Source organism: Stigmatopora nigra, unplaced genomic scaffold, assembly GCF_051989575.1.
Source record: "Stigmatopora nigra isolate UIUO_SnigA unplaced genomic scaffold, RoL_Snig_1.1 HiC_scaffold_141, whole genome shotgun sequence".
NCBI lineage: Eukaryota > Metazoa > Chordata > Actinopteri > Syngnathiformes > Syngnathidae > Stigmatopora > Stigmatopora nigra.
In genome coordinates, this window is record NW_027551685.1 from 20137 (window position 1) to 31218 (window position 11082).

General features: G+C 40.3%; 1 protein-coding gene across 1 annotated transcript in view; it reads right to left on the minus strand.

Moving 5' to 3' along the window:
- Nucleotides 1-10715, minus strand: part of LOC144193173 (paired box protein Pax-6-like) — a gene marked incomplete at its 5' end in the record, with an annotated part of 28564 nt that extends 17849 nt beyond the window's left edge. Inside the window, 6 exons of the mRNA XM_077711967.1 lie at nucleotides 225-307; nucleotides 4143-4298; nucleotides 5231-5384; nucleotides 9967-10182; nucleotides 10452-10582; nucleotides 10673-10715. Of these exons, the coding sequence (XP_077568093.1) occupies nucleotides 225-307; nucleotides 4143-4298; nucleotides 5231-5384; nucleotides 9967-10182; nucleotides 10452-10582; nucleotides 10673-10715 (783 nt within the window). The remainder of the gene's footprint in view (nucleotides 1-224; nucleotides 308-4142; nucleotides 4299-5230; nucleotides 5385-9966; nucleotides 10183-10451; nucleotides 10583-10672) is intronic.
- Nucleotides 10716-11082: the final 367 nt, after the last annotated feature.

An 11082-nucleotide genomic window follows, 5' to 3' on the forward strand; every position in this document is an offset into this window, starting at 1 on the left:
TTTGACTATATTTATTTCTTTTTTTCCTTTACTTTAATGTTAATAAGGATAAAATGTTGTACTTAAAACAATTTTATAAAATGATTTTATTTATAGTCACGGTGGGAAGTGGGGGGGGGGGGGGGGGCGAATAGTAGAAAATAATTGAGAAGCACTGCACTATACTAACTGACATTTACAAAATGAGGACGAAGTAGTAGGAAGCGGTAGAACAAAAGGCATACCTGTATACGTGCTTCAGGTAGGTCAATTTTGTTGGCAAGACGTTCTCGGGCAAACACATCTGGATAGTGAGTTCTCTCAAATTCTGCAGTAACACAAAATTCTTGGTCAGTTTATTGCCACACCTTCCCATAATTAACAAAACTGATGATTATCAAAATCAGTTTTTAGGCTTGTGAATACACCAGTTTGTGAAAATTATTTTATCAAACAGTACCGTAGTTCACATCAATAGGGCGCACTTACCCCCCGACGAGGCATCACCTTAGCGTGGTGGTGGAGTTTGTGTGTCCCAATGATCCTTAGAGCTATGTTGTCTGGGGCCCTGTGCCCCTCATACAGTCACCCATTGCAAACTGGTCTGAGGTGAGGGACTAAATGAAGAATGGCTCAGAAGACGAGAAAGAACTATGGACTACGATTTCACTTGCTCGGACGCGGGTTACCGGGGCCCCACTCGGGAGCTTCTGGGCACGTTGGCAAGCGATTGGTGGTTGGGCCTACACCCAAGGGCACAGCCTGAAGAGGGGACGTGGGTTCCCCCTCACATGGGCTCACCATCTATGAGAGGGCCCAAAGAGGTTGGGTGCGCTCGGAAGCTGGGCGTCAGCCAAAGGAGCGATCCTTGGCGGTCCGATCCCCGGGTCCAGAAACTGGCTCTTGGGACGTGGAATATCACTTCTCTGGTTGGGAAAGAGCCTGAGCTAGTGTATGAGGTCGAGAAATTCCGGCTTGATTAGTCAGGCTCACCTCTATGCACAGCTTGGGTTTTGATATCAATCCTCTCTAGGGTGGTTGGACACTCTTCCACTCTGGAGAACGTTCCTTTCGGAGACCCCCATCTTCTGCTGGGTGACTTCAATGCCCACGCTGGCAATGACAGCAAGACCTGGAGGGGAGTGGTTGGTGCGAACGACTCCCCTAAACAGAAACCGAGTGGTGTTCTCTTGTTGGATTTCTGTGCTCGTCGTGAATTGACAATAATGAACACCATGTTCAAGCATAAGGATGTACATATGTGCTCTTAGCACCAGGACACTCTCGGCTGCAGTTGGATAATTGACTTTGTGGTTGTGTCAGTAGCCCTACGGCCCCATGCCTTGGCACTCAGGTGAACAATCGATCACCACCTGGTGGTGAGTTGGCTCCGATGGTGGGGGCATCGGGCTGAAAAAGGAGTCCTACCAGGCCCTTTTGACCCATGGGACTCCAAAGACAGCTGACGGGTACCGGGTGGCTAAGCGGCACGCGGCTCTGGTCGTCTCCATGGCAAAAACCCAGAGTTTGCCCAACCAACCATCTGCATGTGTTGTGTGGACCTGGAGAAGCCATTCGGCCGTGTTCCCCGAGCATCTTGTGGTGGGTATTACGTATGGGGTTCCCCAACCCATGATACGTGGGGTCCGGTCCCTTTATGACAATTGGGGGTTGGACTCCGCCTGGGCTGCCCTATGTCACCGATTCTGTTAAGAAATTTTATGGACAGAATATCTAGGCGCAGCCGTGGCATTAAGGGGTCCGATTTAGTGGCTTCAGTATTGCATCCCTGATTTTTGCAGATGATGTGGTCCTCAGTCGTAAAAAAGTTGAATGCCCTGAGGGATCACGTGTACCTCAGGTGGAGGAGTTTAAGTATCTTGGGGTCTTGCTCAAGAGTGAGGGAAGAATGGAACGGGAGATCGACAGGCGGATCGGTGCGGCGTCTGCAGTGATGCGGACTCTACATCGGTCAGTCGTGGTGAAGAAGAAGCTGAGCCAAATGGTGTGGCTCTGTATTTACCAGTTGATCTACGTTCCCACCCTCATCTATGATCACGAGCTATGGGCCGTGACCGAAACAACAAGATCCCAGATACAAATGGCCGGAATTAGTTTCCTCCACAGGATGTCAGGACTCTCCCTTACAGATAAGGTGAGAAGTTTGTTCATCCGTGGGGGAGAGGCTCGGAGTAGAGCCGCTGCTCCTCCGGGTGGAGAGGAGCCAGATGAGTTGTTTCGAGAATCTGATCAGGATGCCCCATGACGCCTCCCTCGAGAGGTGTTCCATGCATGTCCCAACCCGGAGGAAGCCACGGGGCCGACCTCGGACACGCTAGGGAGACTATGTCTTCGGGCTAGCCTGGTAATACCTTGGGGTCCCGGGAAGAGCTGCATTAAGTGGCTGGGGAGAGTGAAGTTTGGGCTTCCCTACTGAAGCTGCTGCCCCCGTGATCTGACTTCGGATAAAGCGGGACAAGATGAGATGAAACAAGATGCACTTAAAGGTATAATACTTTCTCTAAAATAAAGCAGTTGGTGTGCCTTGTGTTTGTACTAAATGCAATATTTTATAGATGTAGCTGTATGACCCTGAACACTTGACTGTCTGGGTGCATTTCTTGCTGATACGCTGCACAAGACTGACAATAATGATGACAGGATGCATGTAGAAAGAGGGGTGGACAAGAAAAGAAAACAATTTGAAAAACTATGCGTTTGACCCTGAAAATGGGACCTCCAAAGAAACACGCTTATGAACCACAGTAAAATCTGTAAACTAACTGTTACACGAAGGAACATGGAAATCGAGCTGCATTGAGGCATTTTAACATTAACGAATCCATGGTTTGCACATGGAGGAAGGTGTTAAACCAGCTTCGAGAATGAAAAAAGACAACAGAATTGCTACAGATGTAAGGCTAACGTCATGGAAGAGGTAGATGTCCGATGGCAAAAAATAGTTATGCAAAGACTGACAGGAAGCGTCAAGCAAGTTACGTGACGAGTTGTGGATGGATTGTAGATTTCTTGACTAAAGTGTCGGCATCACTTCCACGGAATCCTGCAGCGACAACTTTGACTTTGAATAAGTGGTTTCAGGTGCGGCGGTTTGATTAAAAATAAAAATAAACCAACGCTCGCGCTTAAGAATAAAAGTCTTTGTTGAGTGGGATTGATCAGTTGCGCACATTTCAAATGAGTTGTGTTCATGTTTTGACTGTTTTTTATCCTTTTTTTCCACAATCATTTTTGTTTCATTTCCTTTCCTGCCAATGCTTATACGCCATTTTATTCCAATCAGGCTTTTATTAAAAAATATTTGTCCATGAAAATGGTACAAATGCAGGATAGCAAAGAATGGGATAAAATTCCTTTTATTTTCAATTTTTATCATATATGAAAATAAAACACTACTGCAAACAATTGGTAAAGTGCAAGTGTTTTTTTTCATTACATTTCTGAACCCCTTTATCCTCATTAGGGTAACAGGGGGTGCTGGAGCCTATCCCAGCGGACTTCAGGCCAGAGGCGGGGAACACCCTGTATCGGGGTGCTCGGACGTTTGGTCGCTGGTCTTTTGGTCGCCGGTCTTTTGGTCATTGGTCTTTTGGTCGCCGGTCTTTTGGTCGCCGGTCTTTTGGTTGCCGGTCTTTTGGTCGCCAGTCTTTTGGTCGCCGGTCTTTTGCTCCCTTTTGGTTACCGGTCTTTTGGTCGCCAGTTAAATGGTGACAGAGAGTTTACTGTTGAAGCCAGTACTCAAAATTATATTCATGGGAGAGAGTTTAATATCTAAGAGAGAGAGAGTTTAATATCTAAGTACATTTGACCGGCGACCAAACGTCCGTCCGTGTATCGGTGGCCAGCAGGGCACAAGGAGACGGACAGCCATGCACACACTCATCCTTAGGGGCAATTCAGAGTGTCCAATCAGCCTACCATGCATGTATTTGGAATGTGGGAGGAAACAGAGATAAAACACACGCTGGCCCGGGGAGAAAATGCAAACTCCACACAGGTGGACATACCTGGAATTGAACACAGAACCCCAGAGCTTTGAGGACAACGCGCTAACAACTCGCACTACTGGGCTACCTTAATACATGGCACAACTTGATAAGTTGATTAAAAGTAGTACAAACTACATCTTAGAAGATGCACACCTTTCTCAAGTGCTTCTATTTGTTCTTGTGTGAAAGATGTTCTGTTTCTCTGGAGTTTCCTCTTCAATTGAAGCCTCATTTGTGTCTCGTCTGAATCTTCATTGTTGGAATTAGCTGATACTGTATTTTCCCCTCCTGCTTGCAAACACATATTTTCTGAAACAAAGAATGTCTCTTTTAAACTTCCTTCTAGCGTTGCTTTTCCTACAACGATAAATATGAATTAGTATTTGTCGGTAATTATGTGATTATCCACCACTTTGACAAGCACCCAGATTCTCATGAATTCCTATTTCTCTCTACAATTAAATCATCAGTTCTATTCAATTTCTTTTATTAAAAATCCTTTTCTGTTCTAAAAAAATACGAATGAAGTCTTGGAAATTATATTTATCATGGTAGGATCCAAAATAAAGAGCAGTTCACCTGATCACAACATGCAATTTCTAAACAAATTGGAGCCTTACACTAGTTCCCAATGGAGGCCATGTCATTTGTGGTTTGATCTTAATTATTCATTATTCCCAGAAGACCGAAAATGCAGACAAGAATAAGGCCATTAATCAGTGTCCCAGTCAGTTGGGCAGAAACAGACACAAATGGCACCAGGCACCACATATTTTCTCTCTGATAGACACATATATGTAACCAGCGGCACAAACATTCTATAGACTGATGACTTAATCCCACTCTTGTAATCCCAAAGTGCTGCTGCATGGAGTAGGAGTGGCACGTTACAGGCTGCTCCCACGGCAATTTGTCCTGTTGCCAAAAGAGCCCCTGCAAGCTCCAACATGTCTGTTTTACACAGCAAGTAAAAAATGTTTGTGTAATTTATCAAATTATTTGAATACGGGCTGTACACTTTTTATATTTTTCCACATCTTGTGACCGATGACAATGACTAATTAATTTCAAACTAATGAGCACAAAAAGTCCCTCTTAAGGTGTTGATACGAACTGAGCATCATTGCCTTTGTAAAGGAAGAATTATTCTATCTGTATTTATTTGAATTTATCATGTTAATAAGTGTCTCTCAAAAAAGTCAACTCCTAATGTATACCTTTTTGGAACTTCCAAGGAGTACCTGTGATACTGAGTGATGACCCAGGGTACCACCCATTGCGTCCGACCCAAGTGGCTTGTTCATTGAGAATTTTTAGCTTTCGAAATACCCCATCATTTGTTACTTGCTGCTTGTCACTGGCCAGATTCCTTAGTACTCGATTTATTGAGGAAACCTAAAGAAAAGAAGGTTACATGACTATTGAACACAATTTCACGTTAGGATATAATACAGTATTTTTATTCTAAAAAGAACTGGAGGTAAAATAACTCCAATCTTTATTCAAATTCATTCATCTTCCAAGCCATGAATCCCTGTAAGGGTTGCGGGGGTTCCCGGAGCCTTTCCCAGCCGACTTCGGCTGGAAGGCAGACTACACCCGAGTCAGTCAGCCATAGGGCACACAGACACTCGACCATCCGCACTCAAAATCATACATACACATATACACACACACACACATATATATATATATATATATATATATATATATATATATATATATATATATATATATATATATATATATATATATATATATATATATATATATATATATATATATATATATATATATATATATTCGGGGACCGATATATATATATATATATATATATATATATATATATATATATATATATATATATATATATATATATATATATATATATATATATATATATATATATATATATATATATATATATATATATATATATATATATATATATATATATATATATATATATATATATATATATATATATATATATATATATATATATATATATATATATATATATATATATATATATATATATATATATATATATATATATATATATATATATATATATATATATATATATATATATATATATATATATATATATATATATATATATATATATATATATATATATATATATAGATATATATAGATATATATAGATATATATAGATATATATAGATATATATAGATATATATAGATATATATAGATATATATAGATATATATAGATATATATAGATATATATAGATATATATAGATATATATAGATATATATAGATATATATAGATATATATAGATATATATAGATATATATAGATATATATAGATATATATAGATATATATAGATATATATAGATATATATAGATATATATAGATATATATAGATATATATAGATATATATAGATATATATAGATATATATAGATATATATAGATATATATAGATATATATAGATATATATAGATATATATAGATATATATAGATATATATAGATATATATAGATATATATAGATATATATAGATATATATATATATATATATATATATATATATATATATATATATATATATATATATATATATATATATATATATATATATATATATATATATATATATATATATATATATATATATATATATATATATATATATATATATATATATATATATATATATATATATATATATATATATATATATATATATATATATATATATCGGTCCCCGAATCGTTGGCCAGCCAATCGCAGGGCACAAGGAGTCGGCCAACAATGCACCCTTACACCCATATGTAAGGGCAATTTAGAGTGTCCCATCGGCCTGCCATGCATGTTTTTGGAATGTGGGAGGGAACCGGTGTGCCCGGAGAGAACCCACGCAGCAGAACACGCAAACTCCACACACGTGGACGTAACCTGGATTTGAACCCAGGGCCCCAGAGCTGTGTGGCTGACTCCCCAAAATCTCGCTGCACCGGGCCACCCAGAATATTTGGTAAGGATAAAAAATGAATGAACCATCCCACATTTGCGCAAAACTTGTCTCTCTGCCTGTGTTGCTGTCTAATTCACCAAAATGTCCTTACTTAACCACTCCCCTTATTAAATGTGGCCTAAGAAATATCTTAATCACATATTATACTTTGTCCATCAATACTTATCAAATAATTCCAAATTCTCTGTTAGCTTCCTTTCATTGCTTTCCCCCTGGTGGCACTGCTTCCAGATGTGTGTTTTCATATTGCATCATTTAAACAATATCCTTTCAGCCATTATTTGTTTCCAGGATCAAAAATCTGCCTCAAGGCTTTCACAATCAGTTTTGCAGGCTCTGCTGCATTAAACAAGCGTCGGTAAGACTGTTGCTTCAACCAATCAGATTTCGAGTTGACAGCACCACAATGCTTTCTCGCAGGCATAGGTATATGCCATTGCCTTCTCGCTGGCGCAAGGATACGTCATCGCTTTCACCAACGATGATTGGCTAGTCATCGAGTAGACGGGCCAGAGTGGGCCAGCCAGACCTAGCAAATTCCACCTACAATGGCTGACGCAGGAAAACAAATGGATTTGGTTGCAGATTTGCTGGCAAAGCCATTTTCCAGATGGAATTTTCCAGAAAAAATTAACATCATTAAGAAAGGGCGTTAAACTCCAAAACTAGCAAGCCTGTTACAGCCGGAAAAGGGATGTCTGCTCCACTTTCAGTTCGGTGACTACGAGCACTATCCCTGGCTCACGGGCTCCGAGGAACACTGCAAATTGTATTGCTGGGAGTGCTTGTTATTTGCCACAGATCGACATGGTGTTTTTGAGAAACATTGGATTTGCAAATTTGACTTGTTTAGCCAAAGCAGCAACGAGACACCAAAGCTCTGCCGGACACTTACAAACAACGGTGCGCTCCAAATCCTTTGGAGAATCCTGAGTGGAGTTACAATTCAGCGAGCAAGTGCGCTGGGAAACTGAGCGCCACAGCGAAAAGGTAAAGAAAAATAGGGAAATCTTAAAAAGTTTGATAGACTGTGTAATATTTTTGGGACACGATGAAAGCGCTGCATCCCCAAACAAAGGAAATTATGTGGAATTTATTTCTCACATTGCTGAGAAAACACGGATTTATATTACCACCTGTCCACTAATAGTGGCACGTTGGGCAAAATACAAAATGACCTGATCACTGCTATTGCTGAAGTGATGGAGGAAGGGATCAGAAGCGAAATAATAAAAGCACTATTTGCCTCTAATGGTGGACGAGACGACAGGCGCGAGTAATGCAGCACAGCTCACACTGTTTCTGCGTTCTATCACGGGCAAAGGTGTCAAGGAGCGGTTTGTCAGATTTGGAAATGTTACCAGTGGGAAGCGAGCTGATGACATTGCAGGTCTCATCATTCAATTTTCGGTGGAAAATGAATGTCTGGGTAAAGTTGTGGCACAGTGTTATGACGGTGCACCGGTCATGTCTTCTGGATTAAATGGGGTGCAGGCTAAAGTTAAGGAAAGAGTACTGTTAGCTTTATTTATACACTGTTATGCCCATCTGCTCAATTACTACTGACTCAGGGGGCCTCTAAGCTTAAAGAATGCAAAATATTTTTTGCTCACCTGAATAGCTTTGCTGCATTTTTTTCGAGATCACCTCGTCGTACACAGCTGCTGGATGAAATCTGCCAGCAGCGTCTGCCCCGTGAGGCACCAACACGGTGGGAGTACGCATCCAGAGTGGTCAATTTGGTATTTGAGAAGAGAGCTGTTCTAAAGGAACTGTTTCATCACATCCTGGAGCATCATAACGAGTACGACGAGGAGTCTGTGCGGTGTGCTGATGGATTTAAAGCACGTCTGGATGATTTTGAATTTAGTTTTTTTTCTTCGCACATTTAATGACATTTTTGAGCATTCAGACATGCTCTTTTCAATACTACAGAACAACAAACTGGATGTCCAGTTTTGTCTTGCAAGAGTAAAGGAGTTTTGTGACACAGTTGAACGCGAGAGGAGCCGATATGAGGAAATCTACGAGGCCACCGAACACAGTGCGGGTGCTCCAAGCACACAAAGAGGTCAAGCGCAAGATTCTCGTGTGCACTACCAACAAGTTCACGACAGGATTCTGGACAATATTATTTGCCAGACGCGGACCAGATTTCAAGACCACGAAAGAATGAGGTTTCTCTCCCTCTTCGACTCGCAGATGTTTCAGGAATACCAGGAATCTTTCCCAAATGCAGCCTTCTCTACTTTAGCGCAAAGCCACGGAACACTTTTCGATCTGCCTCGGCTAAGAACAGAACTGATTGTGATGAATGCCATGGATGATTTTGCAGGAAAATCTCCCACTGATCTCCTTGACTTCCTTCAGCAGAAAAATCTGAAGGAGAGCATGGAGCAGCTGTACACATTAGTGTGTTTGGCAGTGACCATCCCCGTGTCCACTGCTTCTGTCGAATGGAAATTTTCAGCCCTAGATAGAATAAAAACTTATGCTAAAAATACAATAGGACAGACTAGACTTTCAGCATTAGCTTTGATGGCGATAGAAAAGAACTTGATGGACCTGAAACGCACGTGTAGTCTGTACGACAGAGTAATTGAAATCTCCTTGAGGAAAGAAAGAAGGATGGATTTTGTGTATAAATAAAAATATTTTTTGCTGAGTAAAATGTGTCTATTTTCCGAAATAATATTTAAATTTTTAAAGTTATTATTGATTTTTTTTGTTTCGCAGCTGTAGCTCCAGAAAAGATTTTATTTCTGCATCATCACCCTCTTGCTACTGTGACAACAAAATGTCCCCAATGTGGGATGAATAAAGTTATCCAATCCAATCCAATAGACATAATATACTTTGAGGGTTGAATTGATCCACATGTAGCACTACTGAAGGCCCAGGTGTGAAATGCACGGCCCGCCACTGCTATCCTGTGAAAGGAACTTAAAATAAAACCTTACACTAGGGATATTGTCGTTAGTGCAGGCTTCCTCGACTAAGAGCCTGTCTCGTATCTCCCAGGCAAAGATAGATGGACATTCTCTCTTGTACAAGGAAATTTTGCCCACAACTTCTGGAGTGGCCACCCTGGGTTTACTTCCTCCGATGGCCCGGGGACGAATAGAGCCAGTCTCGTAATACCGGCCCAAGATCTTACTCACACATCCATTGGATACCTGGACAAGATAGCACATACAATCAAATGTTTTCTCGGAAATAATGTTTGCTAGATGATTGTAAAAGTGACTGCATAATTGTCGACAGAGCCCATTTTTTGCTTGCAAGGCAACAGTAGGCATTCAAGTAATTTTTAAATAGTAAACTCAGATTATTTTAATGAGCTATTAAAGAAATGGAAATGCAGTGTTCATAACATGATGTAGTAACTAATAGTAATTAGCCTATTAATCACGAACAAGCTGTTTTTAATGTATTTAGTATTTACCTGCAAAATTCTGGATATGTCACATGGACGAGCTCCACTGTGAGCCAATTCCACTATCTTTTGCCTAGTGGAATCAGGCAAAGGTCTCCCATTCACAAAGACACCTCCAAGTTGGTTCACTCCACTGTGACCTACAATCACAAAAATAAGTAAAAAAAGATTCAATGGAATTAAATTTTGATGATCTTGACCAACTACAATGTCCTTCACGGATCTTATACCTTCGCCTTGGATTATCCCATGGACTTCACGGCGCTCGACTCCCACCCCACGTTACCAACCTGCCTATGCTGCTCAAGAGTACCTTTGCTCTGTTTTTTGTACACCGCAAGAGAGATCGCCACCATCAGAGTTGTCATTGTGTCTGCATTTCGGTCCTACCACGCTCTGCACGCATAACACATTGACCCCAAATCTACTCAGAAAGTGTCATTCCAGACCTGGCTATGTCATCATTACTCTTGTTTCTAATTTGCCATCTTGTTTGTGTCTATATTTTTGTTTACTGCTTGAGAAAGTAGTAATGTGTCACGGCGATGATATATAAGGAATTGCAACTGTTGTCGTATACTGTTGTCAAGTATTAGCTTTGTAATAAAGCTTTGTCATCAGAAGTGTGTTGTATTGAGAA